This window comes from Drosophila rhopaloa, unplaced genomic scaffold (assembly GCF_018152115.1).
Source record: "Drosophila rhopaloa isolate 14029-0021.01 unplaced genomic scaffold, ASM1815211v1 contig_3, whole genome shotgun sequence".
NCBI classification, from domain to species: domain Eukaryota; kingdom Metazoa; phylum Arthropoda; class Insecta; order Diptera; family Drosophilidae; genus Drosophila; species Drosophila rhopaloa.
Genome location: NW_025335123.1, coordinates 1,213,137 through 1,241,101, shown reverse-complemented (window position 1 = coordinate 1,241,101; position 27,965 = coordinate 1,213,137). Strand labels below are relative to the sequence as shown.

At 38.7% G+C, this 27,965-nt stretch overlaps 4 protein-coding genes across 5 annotated transcripts; 2 read left to right on the top strand and 2 right to left on the bottom strand.

Annotated features, from left to right (window-relative positions):
* Positions 1–661: 661 nt before the first annotated feature.
* Positions 662–7,762, bottom strand: LOC108042112. Its single transcript, XM_044461206.1, has 8 exons — positions 7,559–7,762; positions 7,383–7,487; positions 7,179–7,322; positions 6,387–6,498; positions 6,198–6,331; positions 5,997–6,137; positions 5,762–5,938; positions 662–1,557 (listed from the first exon to the last, which is right to left on the bottom strand). The coding sequence occupies exons 1-8, from the start codon at positions 7,760–7,762 to the stop codon at positions 814–816; spliced, it is 1,761 nt and encodes a 586-aa protein (XP_044317141.1). The 3' UTR covers positions 662–813.
* A 2,694-nt stretch (positions 7,763–10,456) lies between these two features.
* LOC108042113 lies at positions 10,457–13,290 on the top strand. The gene is made up of 5 exons (XM_017120244.2): positions 10,457–10,697; positions 11,772–12,084; positions 12,163–12,239; positions 12,356–12,785; positions 12,854–13,290. Exons 1-5 carry the CDS (start codon positions 10,477–10,479, stop codon positions 13,121–13,123), a joined length of 1,311 nt encoding a protein of 436 aa, XP_016975733.2. The 5' UTR covers positions 10,457–10,476; the 3' UTR covers positions 13,124–13,290.
* Positions 13,291–15,138: 1,848 nt separating this feature from the next.
* LOC108042111 (fibrinogen-like protein 1) lies at positions 15,139–15,949 on the bottom strand. Its single transcript, XM_017120242.2, has 3 exons — positions 15,636–15,949; positions 15,329–15,535; positions 15,139–15,268 (listed from the first exon to the last, which is right to left on the bottom strand). The coding sequence occupies exons 1-3, from the start codon at positions 15,947–15,949 to the stop codon at positions 15,139–15,141; spliced, it is 651 nt and encodes a 216-aa protein (XP_016975731.2).
* Positions 15,950–20,086: 4,137 nt separating this feature from the next.
* LOC108042122 (ras GTPase-activating protein 1) lies at positions 20,087–27,948 on the top strand. 2 transcript variants are annotated; one of them, XM_017120259.2, is made up of 9 exons: positions 20,087–20,138; positions 23,197–23,577; positions 23,903–24,016; positions 24,102–24,174; positions 24,304–24,713; positions 24,777–25,626; positions 25,753–26,659; positions 26,734–26,884; positions 27,515–27,948. In XM_017120259.2, the coding sequence occupies exons 2-9, from the start codon at positions 23,367–23,369 to the stop codon at positions 27,661–27,663; spliced, it is 2,865 nt and encodes a 954-aa protein (XP_016975748.1). In that variant the 5' UTR covers positions 20,087–20,138; positions 23,197–23,366; the 3' UTR covers positions 27,664–27,948. The 2 variants fall into 2 exon arrangements, with proteins under 2 accessions (XP_016975748.1, XP_016975747.1); XM_017120258.2 differs by having other exon boundaries at positions 20,104–20,153.
* Positions 27,949–27,965: the final 17 nt, after the last annotated feature.

Below are 27,965 nucleotides of genomic sequence, written 5' to 3'. Positions count from 1 at the left end.
TTTGATAATAGGCGCTTAAATGCCATTTTTACAGCCCCAAATACTAACAATGAAACACAGGGTTCATCTTTCACGAAAACGGAGCACACTCTATATTTTTCACAAAATAGAAATCAAATTTGTTCACTACAACAAAAAAAACTTACAAAAATTCCAAACTCATTTGTAAATTATAAAAACCTTTTATAATTATAAATAATTTTTTTTTATTATTTTGTATGTGCAGACCTTATTACCTACTTACCTCATACAATTTTAACATTTTTTATACAACATTCTAAAATGGGCCGTGGGATGAAAACATCAAAAGGAGCAAAATTAAAGATTAATTATTTTTTGAATGCCATGACAAAACTAATCCCTTTTTTTGACGAAGAACAATTTTTTTTGATTAAAAAAATTCTTTTAAGTGTATCCGTTAAGGTTCAAATTAAAAATTGCTAGATCTTAACACACCATGTTACTACTCGTATAACCATGCAATTTCTACTTAAACTTACCAAGCCGCACAATAGAAGTGATATTTATTAAAACCTGACTTTATTTAGACAAAAAAAAATAATCGACTAAAATATTGTTTTATATGTACATATATTTAATTGCTCAAATACTCATTTCAGACTTATAAACATTAAGTACAGTACTCAAGTGTATGCTTTTGTAAACAAGCGATATGTGGGCATAAGTATCGAACAATGCTTTAGCTTGCTGTCATATATCCAATAAATTTTGAAACAGGCACATTACTACTGATTTAATAATGTTGGAAACTTGCAAAAATATAAATAAACGGCAAGGAAATTTAGGTCGAGCTTAAGCTTCGTCAGCTTTTGACTCCACAATGCGACTAATTATTGGTATATCTTCGACCTTTGTAAAGTTGGCCAAAGAATCCGAATTTAGTATGTTTTGGATATAGTCATGTCTGAACTTTTCCCACTTTCGTGTCTTAAGGAAGTCCTTAAACAAGTCCTCCCTGGTTGGAATATTGCATTCGATATAGAAACGCTGCCTCTGCCAAATGTTACCTGGATTCTGGGCGGCCTCAAAGAGCCAGAAGCGGGGTATCAGGATGCACTGCACCGTTGTCCGCGCCATAATTACGCGGTGATCCATCTTCTCGCCCAACCCGAAGATCCCGCCGTAGGTTAGTGAGCCAACGTCAATGAAATGCGTCTCATAGTGCTGCAGGTCGTCCCTCTCCTCGACGGTTTCAAGCAGCGAGGTGTTCGAGGCGGTGAATATTTCCGAGCCCTCCGTCTCGCTCTCTATGCCCAGTTCGATGGTTTCGGGCACGGGCACGGGCACGGGCGACTGCCGGCCGGAATGCTCACTGTACCGGTCCTCGGCGAACTCCTCGGAGCCATCGTAGGACTCCTCGCCCTCGCCCCCTATGTAGAACTCGTACTCCTCGCGCTCCACCTGGCGCTCTCCCTCCCGCTGCCGCTGTCGCTGGCGTTGCCGCTGCCGCGCTTGGTCCTTGGTGGATCTCCTCGTCGGCGACTTCTTCATATCGGCACAGGCGCGCTGTATCTCTTTGAGGCCCATTTTACGCAGCTGTCAAACGAGAAAAACAAGAAAGGAATCTAAATTCGGTAAGCCAAAGTTTAAACAGCCCTGATGTTGTTCCACCAGGTCCTATTTACTAAATTGTATAGTACTCTATTTCATTTCTTTATGCTTGAAGTGAATACGGTAATTATACCCGTTACTCGTAGAGTAAAAGGGTATATTGTATTCGTGCAAAAGTATGTAACAGCTAGAAGGAAGCGTTTCCGACCCTATAAAGTATATATATTCTTGATCAGGGTCACTAGCCGAGTCGATATAGCCATGTCCGTCTGTCCGTCCGTATGAACGCTGAGATCTCGGAAACTATAAAAGCTAGAATTGGCATTTTGCATGCAGATTCTAGGAGTTCCTACGCAGCGCAAGTTTGTTTCAAAAAGGTGCCACGCCCCCTTTAACGCCCACAATCGCTTATATACGATTTTAAAAATTTAAATAGTTCGGAAAGGTAAAAATGCAGTTTTATTGTGTTTATCAATACCTATCGAAATGTAGAAGTTTTCAAATTTTTCAAATCGGACCATTCGTTAAAAAGTTATGCGTGATCAAAGTTTCTATCTCCATCTCCCTCGCACTCTCTTTACCTGAGTAACGGGTATCTGATAGTCGGGGCACCCGACTATAGCGTTCTCTCTTGTTATACCCTTGCAGAGGGTATTATAATTTTGGTCAAAAGTGTGCAACGCAGTGAAGGAGACATCTCCGACCCTATAAAGTATATATATTCTTGATCAGGATCACCTCCTGAGTTGATATAGCCATGTCCGTCTGTCCGTCTGTCTGTTTCTACGCGATCTAGTCTCTCAGTTTTAAAGATATCGAATTCAAACTTTGCACACACCCTTCTTTCCTTTGCACGCAGTATATAAGTCGGAACGGCCGGGATCGGCCGACTATATCCTATAGCTGCCATATAACTGATTAATCGGAAATGCCATAACTCTGCTGTTTGTAAAGTTAGGAAGTTGGACTTTTCTATGGGTTTTATATTTGACCAATCAATCCGACCTACCAAATTTCATAAGGATCGGCCGACTATATCTTATAGCTGCCATATAACTGATTGATCGGAAGTGCCATAACTTTGGTGTTTGTAAAGTTAGGAAGTTAGGATTTTCTATGGGTTTTATATTTGGCCAATCAATCCGACCTACCAAATTTCATAAGGATCGGCCGACTATATCCTATAGCCGCCATATAACTGATTGATCGGAAATGCCATAACTTTGGTGTTTGTAAAGTTAGGAAGTTAGGATAATCTATGGGTTTTATTTTTGGCCAATCAATCCGATCTGCCAAATTTCATAAGGATCGGCCGACTATATCCTAAGCTGCCATATAACTGAACGATTGGAAATGACATAACTTTGGTGTTTTTAAAGTTAGGAAGTTAGGATAATCTATGGGTTTTATTTTTGGCCAATCAATCCGATCTGCCAAATTTCATAAGGATCGGCCGACTATATCCTATAGCTGCCATATAACTGATTAATCGGAAATGCCATAACTCTGCTGTTTGTAAAGTTAGGAAGTTGGACTTTTCTATGGGTTTTATATTTGGCCAATCAATCCGACCTACCAAATTTCATAAGGATCGGCCGACTATATCCTATAGCCGCCATATAACTGATTGATCGGAAATGCCATAACTTTGGTGTTTGTAAAGTTAGGAAGTTAGGATAATCTATGGGTTTTATTTTTGGCCAATCAATCCGATCTGCCAAATTTCATAAGGATCGGCCGACTATATCCTAAGCTGCCATATAACTGAACGATTGGAAATGACATAACTTTGGTGTTTTTAAAGTTAGGAAGTTAGGATAATCTATGGGTTTTATTTTTGGCCAATCAATCCGATCTGCCAAATTTCATAAGGATCGGCCGACTATATCCTATAGCTGCCATATAACTGAACGATTGGAAATGACATAACTTTGGTGTTTTTAAAGTTAGGAAGTTGGGATTTTTTATGAGTATTAAGAATGCATCATATGAATAACCGATCCGGTTTTGGAGAATATAATTTACAGAATATTCTGCAAGGGTATATCAACTTCGGCTCCGCCCGAAGTTAGCTTTCTTTCTTGTTATATATTTTTTTGTTAATGCATTGTTTTTTATAATTTGTAATTTTATTTAGTAGTCAACTTCCATTACTGAAACGGACAAAGGTCCAATATTTTTATTTTGTTGATTCCGATTTTATAATTTCTAATTTTTTATAATTCTAAAATCATTTTTTTAGCGATCCTCGTAACCGGAAGCACCATCTCTAACACATTGATCTCAATAACGACACATCGATAGAAAGGTAAGCTTCCGTGCGATATATCGTGCATAATGACGCAAGTTTGCTCCAACGACATTTGATTTTCAAGAGATTGTGGAATAGTGAGTTTTTCTCAAAAACTTTAAGGCTTACAGAAATATGTATAAGACTAAAACATGTATTTTTTAAATATCTTTCGCTTTAACGGCTTCTTTCAGGAAAACAGCCAACTTTGTCCATTTTCTCAATAATCAGAACACCAAAAAAAATGGATATGGAAAGCTTGAACAAAATCGGAGGTTGGAGCTAAATGGAAGTTCACCCGAATATGGGGTCGAAAAGCTTTCTTCTTCCTGTAACATACTTTTCAACGAATGCAATATACTTACGCCACGGATAACGGGTATAAAATCGGTGTTGTGTCGACTTTCCCATTATTATACCCTTGCAGAGGGTATTATAATTTTGGTCAAAAGTGTGCAACGCAGTGAAGGAGACATCTCCGACCCTATAAAGTATATATATTCTTGATCAGGATCACCTCCTGAGTTGATATAGCCATGTCCGTCTGTCCGTCTGTCCGTCTGTCCGTCTGTCCGTCTGTCCGTCTGTCTGTTTCTACGCAAACTAGTCTCTCAGTTTTAAAGCTATCGGATTGAAACTTTGCACACACCCTTCTTTCCTTTGCACGCAGTATATAAGTCGGAACGGCCGGGATCGGCCGACTATATCCTATAGCTGCCATATAACTGAATGATCGGAAATGCCATAACTTTCGTGTTTGTAAAGTTAGGAAGTTGGGATTTTCTATGGGTTTTATATTTGGCCAATCAATCCGACCTACCAAATTTCATAAGGATCGGCCGACTATATCCTATAGCTGCCACATAACTGATTGATCGGAAATGCCATAACTTTGGTGTTTGTAAAGTTAGAAAGTTGGGATTTTCTATGGGTTTTATATTTGGCCAATCAATCCGACCCACCAAATTTCATAAGGATCGGCCGACTATATCCTATAGCTGCCATATAACTGATTGATCGGAAATGCCATAACTTTGGTGTTTGTTAAGTTAGGAAGTTGGGATTTTCTATGGATTTTATTTTTGGCCAATCAATCCGACCTACCAAATTTCATAAGGATCGGCCGACTATATCCTATAGCTGCCATATAACTGATTGATCGGAAATGCCATAACTTTGGTGTTTGTAAAGTTAGGAAGTTGGGATTTTCTATGGATTTTATTTTTGGCCAATCAATCCGACCTATCAAATTTCATAAGGATCGGCCGACTATATCCTACAGCTGCCATATAACTGAACGATTGGAAATGCCATAACTTTGTTGTTGTTAAAGTTAGGAAGTTGGGATTTTTTATGAGTATTAAGAATGCATCATATGAATAATTTTGGAGAATATAATTTACAGAGTATTCTGCAAGGGTATATCAACTTCGGCTCCGCCCGAAGTTAGCTTTCCTTTCTTGTTTTCCTATCGTTTCTAGGGCAGCTATATGTAAAAATTTTATATATTTAAAACGATATTTCTGAAATCGAAAATTTGGCAACTATCCTGGCGGTTTCAACATACATTTATAAATAAGATTTTAGGTAAAGTTTCGATCAAATAGATTTAAAACTAAAGAGTTTACGTAGAAACGGACTAACGGACATGGCTAGAACTACTAGGCTAATGCTTCTGACCAATATATATATACATTATATGATCGAAAATTTCTACTTTGCAAACTTCTTACTAAAATTATAATACCCTCTTCAAGGGTAATATATATCATTTGCTGGTTGTAAATGATAAACCATGGTGAAAAATACAAATTCAGTAAGATGTGGATCTTATGGTTTACATGTACACATGCTCCAGACCGCCTGATGTATCGTTTACCACCAGCTTTGAGCACTCACCCCCCTCTTCTTGCTTTGGTTGCTCTCATCCACCGATGAACTGGACTGCATGTATTCGTTTACGTCAAAAAACGGCTCGTTGTTAGTCTTAGAACCGTCATCCATATTCAGGGCTCCAGACTCCCGTTTAGGCACCAATGCCAGCTCGAATACCTTCTCCCTTTTGACCATGCTCACCTGGAGGGGAAGAGGAATTAAGTAGTCCGGCCAGATCGGATGTGGCCACATAACAGACCTTCATGTGAAGGCACTGGAGCACGACGCACTCGCCGCTAAGAACAAAGTAGACAAAGCTCATAGAGCCCAAGTCCTCGGTGTAGATTGTCTCCAACGGATCGAACTGCTGAATGGTCCCGTACTTGCTGGCGTTTACGATCTGAGCCAGTGGATATGGGCCTATGTCGCAATTCGGATAGGTTTATTTTCCAGCACTCACCTGCTCTTCGTTAAGAAAGTTAAAATAGTCTAGAGCCCGAAGCGCAGCCTTCTTTTCCTTCCACAGCTTTTGCATAAAGGGCTGAAGGACAAGTTTGTAGTTTGTGTTAAATACAGCTAGTAGCTCGCAATTAGCTGAAAACTAGATTTGGTTAATCCATTGAACTCAATTCCAAACTACGAAGCTTACTTGTGGCGACGTAAGTGTTGGTTCTGGGCGAATCTTCCATGACATCGATGTCGCCAATACAATCGCCGGGTCCAAAGATAGCCTCTGATTGTAGCTCATAGACCTTTGTGGCCTTCACAAAAACAAACAACAGATATTTAACTTTAAAACGTTACATTTTGAATATCTCAACAATTTAATAAAAAACAATAATAATATCTATTCCCTTGCAGAGGGTATTATAATTTCAGTCAAAAGTTTGCAACGCAGTGAAGGAGACATTTCCATAGCCATGTCCGTCTGTCCGTCCGTACGTTTCTACGCAAACTAGACCCTCAGTTTTTAAACTATCTGCTTAAAACTTTCCCAAAAGTTGTCTTACTATTGCAGGTAGCATATAAGTCGGAGCGAGCCTTATCGGGCGACTATATCATATATATCAATATTGATATATATATATCAATCGGAAAAAAATTCAAAAAAATTATTTTTTTGTGTTCTTTGGTATTTGGTAAAATTTAAATATTTAAAAAATCGGACAACAATATCATTTGGCTGCCATAAAAACGATGGCAAAATGTAGCGCAAAGTTGACACAGCTTTATTGTTTTTAGTAATATAGGCATTGAAATCGAAATGTAGTCGATTTGTATTAACTGCAAGGGCATATAAGTTTGCTTCCTTTCTTGTTTGTTTTGTTTTTACCAATTACCTTAGAAGTTAAAAATCAAAAGTGATGGGTGTACGATTAAATTTTGTGCTGACTGTATCATTGTCGCGTTAAGTAGCACAGATACGATTTAAACATTTTACCTTGTTTAATACATTCCTAGACATTTCCACCTCTCCTGCGATAATAAAATAAATGGTTACGGGGACATCGCCCTCCTTCATGATAACGCGTCCGGGGGTGACCGCCATGAACTTGACATGCGGTACCAGGCGGGCGCGTACTTTCTACAGGAGAACGACCCAATAACGAGTGGTAAATGAGAAATCAATCAGAGGACTACCCACTGGCGGAAATTTGGAAAAGCATGCTAGGTTCGCCACAATGTTGCATAACTTCTTCCTGTCATCGACGCTTCGCGTGGAGTGCGGAGTGCGCAGGAGGGATTTCTCCTGGAATTCGGTGAGGGGTATGGGGATTACTCTGGGCTCACAGAGCGTTCAGCGTACTGCTCAGCACTTACGGCCATGGTCATCATGCCGACCTTGCGCTTCTGTCGCACCAGCATGGCCACGTTCTTCTTCACGTTCAGCGAAATGCCCGTGTCCTCGGTGGCTTCGTTCAGCCACTGCATGTTCAGGATCACGGTGCGGACGAGCTTCTTGAACCGATTTTTGGCAGCCCTCTTGGCCGGGGCATCAAGTCCTTCGCGCTGGCGCTTCGACATGGTTGCAATCTTTTTTTGCTTTGGTTTTTGGTATGTCTGCCTATATAAGAACTGTCAACCAGCTTATGTTTATGGTCGTATCTCTCGTTGAAAGTCCTGATAAAAGCCACAGATGTCGTTTTGCTAGGTTCAATTAATTGTGTTTATATGACATGTTCCTAATGACAACTATTTTTGTAAGCCGCCTGCTGCGCCAGTTGGCTTCGGTTTTGACCGGGATCGGCCGACTATATCCTATAGCCGCCATATAACTGATTGATCGGAAGTGCCATTACTTTGGTGTTTGCCCGCCCCTCTGCCAAAGCTCTGCTGAGAGCCATGAGCCATGGTGGTTTCTCACCACCACAAACATGTGCAAGGCACAAGCAATAGTGTGGGGAGTTCTCGCAGTTGATCAGTAATTGATCCCTTTCTCACCGCATTTTCATCTGTAATTCATCGCATTTTCATCAGTAATTCATTGCTATTTCATCAGTAATTAATCACATTTTCATCAGTATATTTCCATATAAATTTATTTTAATTTCATCAAATTTTCACTATATATTTAACTTAAACTAATTTATTTCCTATTTAAGGGGTATCGCGGGTGTTGGGGATGATGGGGTGTTGGAAGTGCTGGGGGTCTCATATATTTTAGGCACCTTTTTCCTGACTGCGTGCAGGTTATTAATGCGTTTCATTGCCTTGGTTAGTGCCTTCTCCGGCTAATGGCATCTAAAATGACCGATGGCATCTAAAATATTAAAATGTTAGTAAAAGAAAAAAAATCATTCAATCATTCAAACTTACTCATTAAACTGCAAAAAAAAATTGGGGAATGATTTTAACCTTTTTTTTTGCTGGCTGCAACTTTTGTTGACCCAGAACCCTTACCATGTCATTTTGCTGAACAAATGAAAATGAATATATTAGTATATACAAGTATATATATGTACAGTTTGGGCAATAAAAAACATACATATTTTTCGGTTTCCAGAATAATATTGTTGTCCACTTCCAAAAGCTTCTCGTCCGTGTCGATAGGAAATAACTCTTGCATTTTTTCGAACGTGTTTGACTCTGACCTCGACGACTGCTTGACATTATAATTCATGAGTGTCCCTACGGCATTGGTCAGAGCCGTCATCTGATCAAACATGGGTTGGCTGTCCGCTTTTAACCTCTTCTCGAGTTCTATTTTTTTTACAAATATGTATGCACATACATTATGTATATTAAATTCATTTTTAAAACTTACTATCCCTTACTATCTGCTTTTCGATTTCTGTAAGCTGCATTTTGCAACCGTTTCTATGGCAGCTATATGATATGGTTGTCCGATTTTGACAAAACTAAAAGCGTAATTCTGATATAGTAAATAATTACTATATCTCAAAGGAATATTTTGATAAACAGAAAAACAGTAAAATAAAAATTTTATTGGATCTTATTTTTTTCATTTTTCGATTTTCCTTGGGAGCTTTATGATAAAAATGTCTGATCTTAATTTAATTAAAACCGAAATTCCATAATATTTAAATATTACCAAAATTGCTTAAATTTTATCAATACAATATAGTCGACATTTGGCACAAATTTTTATACCCTTGCAAAGGGTATATATATAAAATGTTGGTCAAAAGTGTGCAACGCAGTGAAGGAGATATCTCCGATCCTATAAAGTATATATATTCTTGATCAGGATCGCGTCCTGAGTTGATATAAGCATGTCCGTCTGTCCGTCTGTCTGTTTCTACGCAAACTAGTCTCTTAGTTTTAAAAATATCGAACTGAAACTTTGCACACACCCTTCTTTCCTTTGCACGCAGTATATACGTCGGAACGGACGGGATCGGCCGACTATATCCTATAGCTGTCATATAACTGATTGATCGGAAATGCCATAACTTTGGTGTTTTTAAAGTTAGAAAGTTGGGATTTTTTATGAGAATTAAGAATGCAGCATATGAATAATTTTGGAGAATATAATTTACAGAATATTCTGCAAGGGTATATCAACTTTGGCTCCGCCCAAAGTTAGCTTTCCTTTCTTCTTTTATTTTCAAATAATAAAAATATATGTCTTTAATATATAAATGCAAAAATCGGTTGCATTTGTGATCAAATGTGTCAACCATTCCACTTCTATTGGCCTTAAGATAAGTTACACACTTTTAAACAGAGAAAAGTAGTACTTGATCATATTTTTGCAGAATTTTTATGTTTTCAATATTGTGTTTACAGTAAAATCTCTAAAAGCACCAACAATCTGTTGATTTAATTTGCGAACTGTCATTTATTTAGTAAAACAAGTAGCAAGAGTTTAAATATAAATGCTATCACCTAGTGCACAGTATGTAGAATATATACATACAGACAATTTAATTGAGCATTAATGGTCCTATCGACACTCTCATCTTTCAACTGTAAGCAATCTGTGGAAAACTAATCAAGCAGCTTTAGCCATATATACACAAATAATTGTCCGTTTGCCTTATTTATAAAGATAAGACAAATATATATATACATATATATATATTTATTTATTTTGTATTTTTAGAGCAAAGGAGATCAACCCATCGCTTATCGCTTTTAGCGCTGCACTCGTCAGAAATGCGCTTACGATTACGAATCCGCAAGTGCCATACGAAATTCTGCTCCATCGGCAATTCGACCCTTTAATTAGGGGTTGCATTGGGAGGCAAGATCAGTTTAGTTCTAAAGGCGTCGCGATGTGGTCGTTACTCCGCCTATTCCTGGGTCTTTCAGTTCTCTGGGGACTGCCCCAGGATGTGATTGGATCCTGTCAACTTGAGACCACACCCACCGCCCCCCTTATCGTTACGACTTTTGGCTCCAAGCAATTGTTGTCCAATTCTGGTGGGATACATGAACGTGATGAAGGCGAAACTATTGAGTTGTTTTGCGGCAGTGGATTTTTGTTCAAATATAGGTGGGTTGCAGAGTGTATGTTAATTTAATTGTGGAAAAGAATTTGCAGAAGGCTCAGAAGCTTGTAAGGCAATAAAAACTTGTTTCCAAAATTTCCGCACCTAAATAATTTCAAGACATATACTTATATTGTGCAAATCTTGACATAGTCAATTAGTTGTCAGTGAAATAAGTTTGTGATTTCTTTGTGTTTTTATACCCTTGCAGGAGTATGTTAATTTCATTCAAAAGACTGCAACGCAGTGAAGGAGTATGAAGTATACATATTCCTGATCACCGTCTGTCCGCCAGTCTTACTGTCTGTTACTACACAAACTAGTCTCTCAGTGATCAATCCATTTGGATGAAGCTTTCCAAAAAATTGTTTTTCTATTGCAGGTACTGTATATGTCGGAAAGAACTGGATCGGTTGACTATATCATATGGCTCCCATAGGCACAATCAGCAAAAAGAGAATTCAAACTTCGTTGTTTCTTAACATATACCCATATACTTCGAGATATAGCAGATTTTAACGACATCAGAAATAAGGTTTTCGATTTATAAATATCGTTTTACCATATAGCTGCCATAGGAAAGATCGGAAAATAAATAGGAAAATAGCATGAAAATACACAGAACTACGTTGGGTTTAAACATGTACGGAAATTCCCCGAGATATGTTTTATTGACATACAGTTTAAATTGAATACAAATCAGATCGGATGATAAAAGGAAAATCGACAGAGCGTCGTTGTTTTTCAACATATTCGTCACTACATACTTGACACTACTTTCAGCTTGACACCTATTAAATTGGCATTGCCTTGAAACCTTGATTTCTTATTTTCATACCCCTGCAAAATAATTCCTAAAATAATGGTTGAACAATTTATTGAGTGTCGATAGATATTTAACGAATACCGGTCAAAATCTGTTAATTTTGAGTATTATTTAAAACGGAAGACATTATGTTATTTTACCAATCGGTCCAAGTACCTATAGTGTATTGGGAAGTTAATGTTTAAGCGACTGCAAGTTTATACAAAAAGGTGTTTTATTAATTTGTATTGAAATCTATTTTTTTCGGGCTTAGCAACAATGAGGAATATACATCAATAAATCAGAATAAGGTTTCACTGAGTTGCGATTCAGATTATTTTATAATTCCAAGCGATGGAGAGCCCTTAGAAAACCTTGTTGTTCAGTGCCAGAAGGGAGTGTCGCAGTTGTTTGAGAGCAGGACCAGTTTGCCCAACTGCGAAGGCGACATGACTCTCGTTTTGGGTCATGACTTCGAAGAAATGGGGACAATGAAAAGTGCCGCCTTGTGCTATGATATTGTCGCCTCCCGGATGAAATACATTGGCTACACGACGTTCCCCGAGAAGAACCTGATTTTGCAAAAGGTATGACTTACGAAATTGTTATTTCCGAGATCTCGCAGTTGTAAAAGCTTTATATCTGTTTCGGTTTCCCTGCTACAGACGCAATTGGGTCAGCTAAATTCTATCGGACTGGACATCAAAGTAAACTACCGCAAGAACCTAATCAAGTCCATCAGGTGGGTTACGAAATTCGGTGACTGTCTGTGTCTGAGAGTCTAGTTCATAAGTTATTAAAATACTCTCCGGCCTTCAAAATTGTCCTGTAGTCATTAGCTTGTGTCTCCTTGAGCAGCCAGGCCGAAATCGACGCCTACTTGGTGAAGAAAGAGGTGCTGTCGCAGTTGTTCCAGGGAAGAGGCTTCCAGTCCGCCAGTCTAGTTCAGGACGAGGCTGTTGGCGTCCAGTTGGACGGCTACGAGGCCATGATGACCACCACCTGGCTGAGCGCCCTGCGTTCCGGCAACTGGAAGCGCTGGGTGACGGCGATGCGGGAGGCCACCAGAGCCGGTGTCCACTTTGACGTCCGACTGGGCGTCTCCGGAGTACTGGAGCTGCCGTTGGATGTGGGGCAACCCTGCAACGCCAGCCGCTCGCTGGTCTTCGAACTAACGGACGGCGGCTCCGTGCCGGCTCCCGCCCACATTTGGGCCCATGTCCACGCCCTGGAGTCAACCGGAGGCGTCGACGACGAGTTCGTCATCATCGGCCACAACTCCCCCTTTGTATGTATATGGGACCAATCGCAGCGAATCTTTCGATTCACCAAACAAAAATCCCTTAACTCTTGCAGTTCCGCAGCGACATTTCCGCCGAGCTGTGCTCTTCGATGTGCAACCAGGTGTCCTGGCTGAAGAACAGCCTGTTCGCCAGTCTCCACCAGTTCCCCGCCTACGGATTGGTGCAGTGCTGCCGGGTGGAGGACGTGGCCAGCAAGCTGGACAACTTTCCCGGGTCGTTCGCGAAGGAATCCGCCTCCACGAGCTCGACCCCGGCTCCGGATCCTATTCCGGCGTTTGTGATGTCCCAGAAGCCAGAAAGGGAGAGCACTGAACTACAATAATTGAACTCAAATCTTCTTTTTCGAATCGATACAAGAGCTGCAACGCTATAGAAAAGTCTTCAAACATGTTAAGCATAAAGTAACTGTTACCCTCATTAGCTTAAATAACAAAGATACAATTGCCCATTTGTATACCCTTGCATATATTATAATTTCAGTAAAAAGTTTGCAACGCAGTGAAGGAGACATCTCCGACCCTATAAAGTATATATATTCTTGATAAGCATCACCAGGAGAGTCGTTCTAGCCGTGTCCTTCTGTCCGTCCGACCGTTTCTACACTAACTAGTCTTTCAGTTTTAAAGCTATCTGGTTTCTATTGCAGGTAGTATATATGTCGGAACGAGCCGGATCGAGCGACTATATCATATAGCTCTCATAGGAACAATCGGAAAAAAAATGTAAAAAAGTTTTTAATTTTTTTTGTTCTTTCGGATTTGGTAATATTTAAATACTACAGAATTGCGGTTTTAATTAAATTAAAATCGGACTATAGATGTCATATAGCTTCCATAGAAACATTAAAAAAATTAAAATGAAAAAAAAATGTCTAATGCAGTTTTTCTATTTATTAAAATATTCCTTTGAGATATAGTAATTATTTACTTTATCAGAATTACGCTTTTAGTTTTGTCAAAATCGGACAAACAATATCATATAGCTGCCATAGAAACGATTGCAAAATGCATCGGGAAATCGACATAGCTTTATTGTTTTTAGTAATATAGGCGTAGAAATCGAAATGTACTCGTTTTGTAATAACTGCAAGAGTATATAAACTTCGGTTTGCCGAAGTTTGCTTCCTTTCTTGTTAACTGTATCTTTAAGGGCTACAATTGCAGTATCCAATAAAAACTATCTAAACTCTGTGGCTTTCGAGTTTGGGGGCTTTAACAATGTTCTCAGTTTGCGTGCAAACGTTTTTGGAATACATTTAATCATTGATTTTAAAGTTTTTGAAATATTTCTCTTTTCAATGTTGGAACATTTTTCTACAACTTTATTATAATAAAGTCTGCAGAAATTTTCGCATGACACCCGATTCTATCAGATACATGCAATCAAGGGGAACTTGTGTTACCATTAAAATCCCCAGTTTCTCAAAAGCTGACTGAACACTTAAGTATTTAACAGTGTGATGTGTTGGATACTTTCTACTGCGAAAATCTTCATCAGTTATCATATCCTCACACTTTGTGCTATACGTTAAAGCTGAATTAATTTTGTTGGCTACCTGCAAGCACTTTGTACTTCCATAACTGGATGTATGTCCAGGCGTGATGTGATTTATGTGACAGGCACATAAACTCTTGCAGGATCTTCGCAAACAATTGCTCTAAACTCTACATATATTTTTATACACTTGCAGAGGGTATTATAATTTCTGCTTAAAACTTTCCCAAAAGTTGTCTTTCTATTGCAGGTAGTATATAAGTCGGAACGATCCGGATCGGGCGATTCCCATAGGAACAATTTTAAAAAGTAAAACTTTGTTGTTTTTAACTTTTTTTTGTTCTTTGCATTGAACTTTGGGTGCGGACCCAAGAATAATAGTGTCTTCAGGCTGGAAATTATCCCTATCCAGATCATTTCCCCAAACTCCCTTACATACCCATCAAAATGACTTAATACAAAATTTGTAAATACGCAATTTAATAACAATGGTAGACGGCATCCGAATGAAAAGTTAAGCGGAAACTTGCATAGTCCCCATCGTTTATATAGGGAGTGCCGTTGGATGAATGTTGCCCGGGGTCCGGATTCAGGTTTTTTGGGAGCACCCAAAAACGCACTGACAGATTCCTGTTAACACAAATTTAGCAAAATTTAAGAAAACCATACCAACTCTCTCCAGTTTATGTTCCTAATATACGCAGATCAGTTGTAAAATAATCTCAACCACGACTCTCCCATTATATAAAAGAAAATCAAATCAATACCAGAAACCATTAGGAGTACAGTATAGATTTTGAATTTGGATTAAGATTCAAATGATTTTTATTTAAACAGTGCGACTCATAAGAACTTGGGCGTTAACATCATCTCAACGAATGTAAGTGATATATTCCAGTCGTTGTTATGCCATAAACCCCACATAATTCCTAAACTGCCTCTGCCATCTTGGAAGTATTTTCCATTGAGCATACTGTAATTTTAAGTGGTTATAGTAAACAGATTTAATAAGAGCATAAATAAGCAGGTTTACCTGAATCCACAGTGATCGTACCACCATCCACCAAATAAGGAGGCACAATTTCTTTCAGTGTTGTCATTATCCCGATCATATGTGGAGAACTTTTGGTTCTTATGGAATGTCAGGGAGTCTCCGGCATCACCAGAATATTTCCCTAGATTCTTCAACTTGTAGTATTCCTCCTCACACCCAATATTAAAGGCATCATAATGAGCGTAGCTGGTGGATCCATTAACCATCCCAAGTTTAATATAGAGTTCCTGGGGTCGTGCCTCAGTCATCCGATGCAATCTTTCCAACCCGATGAAAAATTCTCCACCGACATTCGCAAATCCATTTGTAAGTTCGATTGAAGTTCTCGGATCCGTCAATGCGTCTCTGAATTACAGTCCAACCAGGTGGAGACGACGCACATGACACCTTAAATGGTTCCATCTCCCTGAGTATTATTTGGTATTCCGAAATCTGACTAGATTGTTCTGACTTTGTTGTCTCAATCAAGTCTTCTTTTGAGATGAGTTCCTGCAATTGGTTCTTTATTTCGGAATTCACGGCCATATGTTGTTCTTCCGCCAGCTTGAGTACCGAATCGAGTCCAGCCTGCAGATCCTTTTGTCCTTGCGCCGTTGTCATCCTAAGGGCTGTCTGCCCTGCCTCGATTTCATCCAACCTTTTTATGATATTGCGAGAATGGTCGAAAAGCGGGTTGAGTGTGGTCAGGCAAAATGAGCCGCATTGTGTTTGTTCGTCTAGGACAACGCACAACGACGGATCTTTTGAATTGAACCCAATTCCTCCTTGCACACTTGGAAAAATGAATATGCCAAGCAAGTAGGATAATAGTCTCAGCATCTTAAGTTGTTCGACCAACTCAAAACGAATTTAAAAAGTGTACTGAAATGTAGCTATAAGTTGAAGGAACAACGAAGCCTAACATATTGCTGAACGTTCATATTCCCTATATATGGTACGTGGCCTTCCTAATTTCTAGTCCGTTGGCCAAAAATCGGAAGAAACCAGATCACCTAATATGTGTACATATGTATGGACTATAAAATTGGAATGTTCTTATTGCTTATTTGTGCCTTAAATATTAGTGAAAGTATTTGTTTATTTGGAAAACAACAAATGCGCTTTATATTTTTTAAAATCATTTGGAAACCAAAAAAAAAACACCGAGATAATAGCATAGTTCCTCAAAAACAAATTTACAATCTGAAAATATTCTTCTGCTTCGTTTTATGTGCGCCAATATGCTGATAGACACTTTCTACTGGGCTTTCCAGAACCGAGAATCTATTGTACATCAATGTTTAATGAGTGTTGGGGAGGAGCGGAACAAAACCAAGGGGAAACATTAATAAATATGAAAAAAAATCATAAAAACAGCAATTGTATGAATAATTAAAATGCCGAGTCGTAAACCCAGTCGGCGAACGTTTTGATCCACTCGAAAGGTCCAAATCACTGGCGCTATTCTGTAATAAAAAAGCTGCACAAAAGGAGTTGTCCCGTAGTAGCTATTGTCTCTCACTTCAGCTCTAAAAATCAAATGTTAGTACTTCGCGTTGCCAACCACCTGAAATGAACTTTTGGTGAACCCTGGCGCAAACATTTAAAAATGTAATCTTTTGAAGTGTGCTTCTCACTGAAAATTTTAATAAATGGAGGGAAAAAATCAAAACACCCGCAAAAGTCGATTGCAGGAGTTTACATGTGAGTAGCTGTTTGCCTCTCGCTCTCTCTCATGACTGGCGTACGGGTTTCGTCGATCTGGATACTAGGCTTTAGTCTCGTCGGCTGTCTAAACGTTCGGGTTTTGGTCAGTGCGTGTTCGTTTTTTGAAGTAAAAGGATGTCTGTAGAGCTGGAAAATCATCGATGTTTACCTACATGTTTCGAAGTTTTTCAGAAAAAAAACATCTATGTATCGATACATCGAATTCTATTCTAATTTTAACGTATATTTTAGTTTTTTTTATTTAATTAATCAAAAATGTGTTTAGATTACCAAGATTCTTTCCTGCCAAGCAGTGATGGGTAAAGAGGAAACATCGAACATCGATGTTTGAAAACCTCGATGTTTCCCAAGTTTTGGAAAACATCGATGTATCGATACATCGCCGATGTTATTTCCAGCTCTAGTTGTCTGTGGACGAAATTTGTAAACAATTAACCATTATACAAAATGACATATTGCAATGTATGCCGCAGACACGTGGATGGCGTGAAATTTATAAAGTCACCAAAATGTTTACAAAAAAGAGCGTTGTGGGAGGACTCGTTAGGATGTAAACTTGGCGATTATTCCAAAATTTGCGAAACGCACTTTGGGTCTTCTCAGTGGAAGTCGACAACACAAAGAGGTGGGACTTTAAAAAAAAGGCGACTGAACGAAGATGCTGTTCCACAGAGAGAACCTGAACTTAATATTCAAAAATTAGGCTACGCCGATTCAAGCACGCAAACAGAGTAAGTTAAACATGTAAGTAAATTCTTACAGGGAAACATTAATATATTTTTATTACAGGGACAATATAATAGGGTCAACAATGCTTGTCGAGAACAAAAGCCTTAGAAAAAGAATTCGTGAGATGGAGAAGGAAAATCGTTCTTTTTGCCAGCAGCTGGAGGAATATAAGGAGTTGGAAATGTCTTTAGCCCAAATTTTCACGGAGACTCAAATAAAAATATTAAAGAGTGGAGGAAAGCGAGCCACATTTAATTCTAAAGACATTTCTGCTGCGATTTGTCTTCATACAGCGGGTCCTCATGCATATACCCATTTATACAAAAAAGGATATCCTTTGCCGAGTCGAGCCACGTTATATAGATGGTTAGCAGATGAACCTATTAAAACGGGTACCCTGGACTTTGTGATGGACCTCATGGAGAACGAAGAAATGCTTGAAGTGGATAAGCTATGCGTTTTGTCTTTCGATAAGATTAATATTAGTGCTGATCATAGCTCAGCGGATATCGTTGATAAACCAAATAATTACGTCCAATTGGTCATAGTTCGTGGGTTGAAAAAATCTTGGAACCAGCCAGTATTTTTTGACTTTGATACTCAAATGAACGCAGATATTCTGAATGACATCATTAGGAAGCTGCACATAAGAGGTTATCCCGTAGTAGCTATTGTCTCTGACTTCAGCTCTGAAAATCAAATGTTATGGAGTCAGCTTGGCATATCCGAGAGTAAGTTTTAAATAACAATTCATTAATATAAGTAGAAAAATTTAATTAATTTTTGTTTTAGCAAAAACCTGGTTTAGCAATCCAGCGGATGATAAACTAAACATTTATGTTTTTTCGGATACACCACATTTGATAAAACTGATCCGTATCCACTATATTGACAGCGGATTAGTCATCAACGGCAAAATATTGACCACGAAGACAATTCGACAGGCAATTAGCGCCTGCGATGAGATTATTGAGTCCGCATTATTACCGGAAATTACCGAAAACCACTACAGTGTTGGCTCGCTCGGTGAACAAAATGTAAAATTGGCAACTCAATTGTTTTCAAATGCAACAGCGAAGTACATTAGGTCTGCATCATTAAGGTATGAAGTAGAAAACGCGTGCGAAACCGCGGATCTTTTTAAAGTTTTCAATGATTGGTACGACGTTTTCAACTCTATCGAAAAAACACAGCCATATGGTAAACAGATTGAAGTACAACGAGCCGTTTTGACTAAAATGACTGAAATTATGCGCAATGATATAGTTGGGAAAGCCCAAAGGCTGCCCTTCCAAAACGGAATTTTGGTCAATAATGCATCCCTTGATGGTCTACTGGCATATTTGTCTAAAAACTATCAGATGGACTATATAGTAACAAGCCGTCTTAACCAAGACATTTTCGAAACATTTTTTGGCCCCATGCAAGCGAGCGGCGGACAAAATGACCATCCAACTGCTCTTCAATTTAAGCAAAGGATAAGAAAATATATTGCGGGTATGACAAAATTAAAGAAAAATAACTAATAACTGATTTTAACAACACTGATTGTCAAATGCTTAGCTCTATATTTTAGCAATGTTTGTAGGTTTGTACTGTAAGAATCTTGAAAAAACATTGTCTATTCAAAAAAAAAAAAACAACTCATAATTTTTAATTTAAAAGTATTAAAAATTAAAATATGAAAAAACAAATAAAACTCCTGTTATTATTAAAGGCAAAATAAAACCCTTTAAACCATCTAAGGGTTAATCCACCATCGTCGTTTCGCTGACACTCGCACTCATTGTTATGATTGTAGAGGTATCAGATTACTGGAGACTACCTTCAGGTTATTGTATTTTGGTTTGTACTCAACATTTTTTAGATTATTTAGTTTTCTGTTTGTCAACAAACCCAGCTGATTGACAGTAAGTCCGTAGTACACTTATCATATTATCCGAACTCTCGAAAATTCGGTCTCTCTGGAAAGTTTAAATTTTTTTCGCTAGCGAAATAGTTTTTCGATCAGAGTACTAGGCTTAACATTTGCAAATCAAAACAAAGAACAGCTGTGTACAAACGCATATACTCGAGTTTACTAAGTGTAAACGGGTATTCTGCGTGATCGCGTTAACTCCGCTATCGATATGAAACTCGTCGCCTTTAGCAAATACATCACCGATTATCGATAGTTAGCGGGGACACGCTCCGCACTTAGCGGGGACAAGTATGTTTTCAATACTCGTTAGAGGTGAAAAAACACCGATGACGCCCTGCCCAACATCGATAGTACCGATATTTTGAAAACACCGACGTTTCCATCGATGTTTCACGCTCCTCTATGGACAATTTATCATTGGTGTGGCTATCGGTACGGAAGAAATTGGTTTGTTTTAAATTAAATTGTTATGAATACTATAATATATATATATTAAGCTCATAATAAATGGAAGTTCACAACAAAGTGTTTTGTTGTTTTGGTTTGGTGCAGTAATGAAATGTATATGTATATTTACACACGCGCATTGCCCGACAAATCTTTTGTGTAGATGGTTTTTGTTTGTTGGGCACTCCATATGAAAAGGAAATGAGTGTTTGTGTTAATGATTCATTGCAAAAGACAGAACACAACCGAGATTGAAATTTGTGACTCCTTGGCTCGTGTATGTATGAACCGTAAAGAAAAGAACCGAGCGTGTTCTACTCGTTTGGCAAAGGGCTCAGTCGGAACCGAAAGTTTGTGTGTGGCTCGTATTAATTGCTTGTGTTTTAGATAGCTGTGATGAACAAGAGGGTGCAGTCGCAGTCCCAGCGGTTAAAAAACGATACACATACGGATGTACGACTGGCTCGCTCATCTTGCACCCCAGACTAATAAGTAACGGGAAAGATAACTCGGGAAAGCCCAAGTTTGCCCGACAGAAGCTCCCCTACAGTCGTCTACTTTGATAATCCCCAAAATATCCTTAATATATCCGGTGATGACGATGAGGAATATGTACATATGAATGTATGTACAGTGGCACACTGCTTATTTCTTGCAGAGCTAAAATTCAAATTAGCAGTGGAATCGTAGATAAGCCATAAAATAAATCAAACAAATTTGCAAATGCCGTTGTTTCAGATATATTTTAATACACATATGTGTATTAGGGCACCAATTTTTGCCCATTTCGCTGTAACCCACAATTTGTTAATAATTTAGTTTTTTTTATACTTTTAGGTGCTATTGCAAGATATTTAAAATCACTACAAAAAAAATCTTGAAAGGCTGCAATCAAAATTGTGGAATATTTTTATTGCCTTTTGGTTTTATGACTTTTAATTTCATTTGAAATAAGCTGTGGGTCACTTTATATAATGTATTTAAATTTTAGACACACGCCCAACGCGTTACAAATATCAGACCAACATTATAATACCCTATTCAGTCTGCTATAAGATATTGTCTGATCCGAACGATTTGTAGATTTTATTTGCATGCCAAAAAAAAAAGGACATGAAAAAATGCGGTTTTTCAATTCAAATTAATAGTTATCTACCAGTTAAGAATATGTCAGCTTGACAAACAGTTAAAGAAGATGGAATAATTGACAGCTGATGATAGAAGCATTATCAGCTGAAGTAACAGGATCCTCTTATTATTAATGTTTGTTGAGAATTGTTTTTACGCCAAGTCCGACTGGTCTATCTGCAGCTAACAACTACTGACTCATTAACTCAACAACGAGAGCAAGCCCTTAATCGCTATTAGTTGGCAAAAAGAGATATGCACGCAGAGCAACTAAATTTAATAAGGTTGCCTAGTCCACAAATCGCGTAATCCTGTGTTCCCCACTTTTATGATGGAAATCTTATATGCTGAGAAATTTGGAAAACGGATATGAACCCTTATTATTTGATTGATATATTATTTTATTATTATCATGGTTAATAATTTGTATATATTAACCATTGTCTCCTTTTAATATGTATATATAATATCTCCTGTTTACTTCTGTTGTGTCCTAGAATCTGCAGTAGATCTCCGACTGTCATGGTTGCTGTGCCATCTGGCTCGTTGAACATCGTTTGGCTATTTCTTCTTCTGGTGATTTCCAAATAGTTTCTTGTGTTGAAGGTTTTTCTTCCTCCTCCTCAAGTAGTTCTTGTTCTACATGCTGTTTATTATTTCTTGAATACAAAATCTACCGGCATCTTCTGGTTCATAATTATTGGTTTCGAAAAAGATTATGGTTTTGGATTGCAACGGCAATTTTGACATCAGATTAGCTCGTGTTCCGATTTTATAGCGACTTAAAGATTTGTAGTAAAATATCTTTAGGGAAAATTGAATTTGTACATATGTTCATACTTTTACCATTATTGTAGGCATAACATAAGGAAATAAAAGCAAAGTAGCCCTTTTGAAAAAGTTTTTCCTAGAGTGTTAGGAATTGAAAATATCAGAAAAAAGCATATTATATTTTTTGTATGTTAAAATTATAATAGGTTTTAGCTAGGTTAGATGAGTTCATTAAGAATCCGAAGTCACTGTAGTTATATTTTTCATGAAGCACTGTGGAATTAAACAGATGTACTTAATACCGGTTATAGTAAAGCATTTGACACTGGGAACTCATTGATTAATACAGCTTCACAGGATACACCTCTCACTCTGGAAACTCAAAGCTAATTGCAGCTTTAGAAGGTACAACAACCATACAGCTTGATCGAGCTTCACAGTATTAAGCAATCCACAATCTCGAGTTCCCTCTTATAAGAGATCTCCTGACACTCCTGCTAAAAAGATATCCCCAATAGCAGCGGATTAGTTAAGTCGCCACTCCGTTAAGGGGTCAAAATAAAAAGAAAGGAGGAAAAAGCTCGCAATATAAATCTGGCAACTTGGATCTTCTACTCTTGTCGAGGTAGCAGCCATCTAAAATTAACTTATTCATTCTGGGTAACATTTTATTTTGTATGTGAATAAAATCGGCCATTGTTAAACCCATTTTTCGCAAACGAGTAATTTTGTTGTAAAATTGAAAGTTGGTATTTAAAACTCTTAGGATCGTGATAATCTGACAGAAACTTAGATTTAAAACTTAAAATCTCTTAGCAAAGGCAGACGACGACAAAAAACCTAATTTATAGAACTGTATTTAATTAATAAAATCTGTAAAATTAAAATATTTTATGTAGCGTTATTTTTAAAGCCGTTTCCAATTAGTGAAATGAACGCCATAAGGTTCGGCGTTTCATAAATCCTTGTTCTGCGGAAGACATCTGCATCTGTGATTTAACTGAGCTAACAACTGTTTGAAAATATATCATTGTCGAAGAACGGAGGCAACGCCTTAAAATGCAAAACTTAATTAGTCTTAAAATAATGCTTGTAATGAATGTGTAGATAAGCATTTAAGTTATCTTATTCGTTTTTCTTACAGTTTTACACATAATCGGGACGGAAAACCTAACACAATCAGAAAAGCCCCCGATTCACTTACTTAAGCGCAAACATATCGTTGCTATATGTGGCTCTTATTAAAACGCATTCCCTTCGAAGTTAAATATAGACTTAGATTCTCATTCACTGCACAGAGATCATAAACATAGCATGGCCGACCTAATACACTTGGGAAACATAGATGTGGTCATTCAGAAAGACAAACCCGGATCGCCCACGGGCTGTTCCGATGATGGAAACTTAGCAGGACTGGGTGCCATGAGTGGCTTGGGCAACGTAATGGTTGCGGGTGGCATTGACCTGGGTGACTTGGCCCTGGAATTGGATCACGATGAATTCGATGGACCCCATATGCTGAACGGTAAGCAGAATTTTAAATTATTATACTTTCCTTACAATATTTTCTGGCTTGCGTTTTTATTTCTTTAATGATTGATTTATTTTCTAAAATTATTACTTGTAGTAGAACATAGATAGTTATTGGGAGTCCGTCTAATCCCCTAAACTATTTCTCCTGAGAATTACATTTACCAACTCAAAAGAGATTTCAATGACAGGTATCAGTAAATGTTATTTGAATTATAGAATTTGTTTGAAATTATGATATTGATGACTTTAGATTTACTTACTATCGAATTACCTTTCAATAAGTTTCACTCTATGTTTTTAACAAACCCTTCTTTCAGGCGAACGTCCAGCGATTATTGCTCCTCCGGAAAGTGAATGGTACCATGGCCGACTAGATCGTTACTCTGCTGAGTCACGTCTGCGGGGAAGCAGTAAATTGGGAAGCTATTTAGGTGCGTAGACGTACACCTTGGTATATTAGGGTGAAAATAGTTCTAAAATATTTTATTTCTGCCGCTGCATCTTAATGTTGAGCAGTTCGGGAAAGTGACCGCAAGCCTGGCTCTTATGTTCTAAGTTATTATGGGCGCACCGGCATAAACCATTTTCGGTAAGTGCCTTTTTTGCTATTACTAAGTTTTTAGGGACTTCGATGACGCAAAGATTGTATTGTGAAATCGACTACAGCGGTATACTTTTTTCACTTCGATTATATATATTCTATTATTGTATTTCATAGGATCACAGCCGTGTGCGGAGACTTCTACATTGGTGGACGACAATTCATTTCCTTAAGCGATCTTGTTGGCTACTACACCTCATGTAGCGACTTACTAAAGCGCGAACGGTTAACCATACCAGTAGCTCCGCCAGAGCCAGTCAATGACAAGAAGCGCGTCGTAGCCATCCTGCCTTACACAAAAATGCCAGAGACCGACGAGCTGAGTTTCCAAAAAGGTGATATTTTCTTCGTGCACAATGACATGGGCGATGGATGGTTGTGGGTAACTGCCCATCGTACTGGCGAGCAGGGAATGATTTTCAGGGAACTTGTGGACGATTTGGATGTGTCTATCGATCCCAATACCGTGTTTCCTTGGTTTCATCCTAATTGCACTAAAAACGAAGCCGTCGATATGTTGGTTAAAGGTATGTACCTTGTTTATACCCCAGATTCAAATTTGAATTGTATGTTTAATTGTTTCTTAATAGCTGGACCAGGAAGTTTTTTGGTTCGTCCGAGCGACAACTCCCCTGGCGATTACTCTCTTTTCTTCCACATAAACAACCAGATCCAACGCTTTCGTATAGAGAAGAAAGGTGTGCGATATTTGATGGGAGGGCGCACTTTTGAATGCCTGGACGCGGTAATTAATCGATACCGCAAAGAGCAAATTGTAGAGGGTCACTCACTCAATCATCCGGTTGTTAATGGTATTCAACCAGAGTTTAATCAGCAATACGTCGTGGAAAAAGCCGCTGAGAAGATATATGCGACACTACGCGAATGCCGTGACCAAATCGGCCTTAAGAAGATCAAAGGCATCAAACACCACGGGCACTTAAACAAAAAATCCGACAAAACGACCAAGTGGAAACAACTTTATTTCGCTTTGATCAATGACGGCTCTGAGACGCAACTGTGCTTCTATGACAATCCCAAGAAAACCAAACCGAAGGGTTTGATCGATTTGTCATGTGCTTACCTCTACCAATGCCACGATTCCCTCTGGGAACGACCTTACTGCTTTCAAATTGTGGAGAGGGCCTTGCCCTGCCTGGCCACAGTTACATATCTTTGTGCTCCTAGTCAGGAAAGCTATGTGGAATGGATAAACTCTCTCAAGGCGCAGTGCGACTCACAGTTGAGTCGGGCTCAGAAGAAGGTATCCCGACTTCGCGAGCTCCGTTGTCTCAACCTGCACGTGCTGGAAGCTCATCGCCTACCCTTCAAACTAGTGCCACATCCATACTGCAGTATTTCACTTAATCAAGTCAAAGTGGGCAAAACGCGTGTCAAAATTGCCCCTGAACCCGTGTGGGAAGAGGAATTCGTACTAGAGTAAGTCCTCTTACATATTATTCCTCTTATTATTGTTCTTGTGCCCATATCTTTGATATTTCTGGGTGCATTCGTTTTGCGAAAATCCTTAGAATTCAAGCGTCATAATGATTTATTGTCTTTCAGCGATGTCCCGCCAGATGTGGTCTCCCTAACTATAACGTTGATATCACGCGGGAAGCGCGGCAAGGACTCTGAAGTCGCCGATCTAACCATTGAACTATCCAGTCTGAAGAATGGGCAGGAGACGGAGGGCTGGTACCAACTCACGGGCATGACGCCGATGGGCGAGTGGGGCTCGTTGCGGCTGCGTATGCGCTACCTCGACGATCTGATAATGCCTTGTGAGGAGTATAGTCCCCTCCAGCAACTGCTTCTGGAGTCGGAGCTCTACGCGGTGAAGGCCCTGGCAGAGCTCTGCCACAATGATCGCGTCCCCTTGGCCACGGCCCTGCTGCGAGTGTTCCGGCAGGAGAAGCGGGAAACAGAATTGATCCGAATGCTTTGCCAGGCGGAGGTGACGCGCGAGAACGAGACGACAACGCTTTTCCGGGGCGCTTCCTTGGCCACAACACTGATGGACCTATATATGCGCACTGAATGCAGCGGATTCCTGCAGTCGGCCGTCAGCGAAACTGTGCAGCGCATTCTGGAAAGTAAGCAGTCGGCTGAACTCAACCCAACCAAAATGGACGTCAATGATGACGCCTGCACGAACGCAGAATTCCTCTTGCAAATACTGGATCTGGTTACACAGTCGATATTCACCTCGCCGGACGCCTGTCCCCGAAATGTGCGCTTTATTTGCAACTGTCTTCAGAAAGCTGTGATGGCTAAGTGGCCAACAGAGCGGCTGGTGCGGACCCGAGTCGTCTCTGGGTTTATATTCTTGCGTCTACTATGCCCAGCGCTGCTGAACCCACGCCAGTTCGGTTTGGTCAGTGAGACGCCTCCTATGGCAGCCACTCGTTCTTTAGTCATGGTCGCCAAGTGTCTGCAAAACCTAGCCAACTTGATTGAATTTGGAGGCAAGGTTCGTACGATTTGAACTCTCTTTCGCATCATTATTTGTTTTGCACATAGTCAATATTTTTTTTAATTTTTCAGGAACAATACATGGAGGTTGTCAATCCGTTTATTTTAAAAAACAAGGAACGAATGATTGTATTCTTGGATCAACTATCCCTAGTTACCGATCCGAATCAGCCGCTTGGAATGTTTGTGGAACAAAGCACAAATCTCAATTCGCAAGACACGGGTAAATTTATTAAATTAAGAAAAGAAGCTGACTTCAGCAAGCCAAACTTGATATACCCTTGCAGCTACAAAAAAATATATAACTCTATAAATCGACTATATCAACGACCAAACATCTTGAATTTATGCGCTTATGATTAAAAATAATACAGCAATGTCAATTTTCAAACAAATAATTGGATAGTTCCAATGACAGCTTAATTTCCATATTCCGTATTATTTTGAAAACAATTTTCCGATTTAGAAAAAAAATGTAAATCCAATTTTTGAAATCCTCAGACTGAAATCTTAATATATATGTGTATACTTGTTCCGTACAGTGTTCAGCGCGATTAGTCACTACTACCGACGTGCAATAGCTTGCAATGTGCGATTATTTGCAATCAAACTAGTATTGCAGCATGGTATTTATTTGTTTTCCTTTAGTTGATTTGATAAATACATATATAACAGAAGTTAAAAAGTTTTTAAAAGATACCTATATATTCGTGACTGGTTGTACTTTGTCGCAATTAAAAACCAATTCCTGTAGAGCAGAGCTAAGTCTGGGGAGTAATTTAAGCTTCGGTTTACGAAGCTAACCTTTCTGTCTTACCAAATAAATAACCATATTTTTCTTGTAATTTTTAAGGGCGCGAGCTGGCTACGTTACATCACATCTGCGTATCACATTCGCAAGAACTTCACGAATTATCTAACATACTTTCAATTAAGAAACTTGTCACAGTTACGGATATGTTGACCAAGCATAAACTGAAGTACCGCGAGATGATCAGCTAAAATAAATTGCGAAGACCGGATAATAAAAGCACTGTCTTCTTATCTACAAGTCCCTTCATACCTTTTTATAAAATATTTATATGTGTATACTATTAGAATACATAAAATAAGAACTCATAATAACTGGTTGCATTGTATTGGAATAGTAAACAAAATATCATTTATAAAAATTATTTATATGAAATGAAATAATATTTAACTGACCGGTATGCATTTATTTACTATTATTAGAATTACCTATAATACACCAGCTTCAACGGCGTACTCCGTATAGCCGCAAACTTAGACAATGTGGTTTTGCT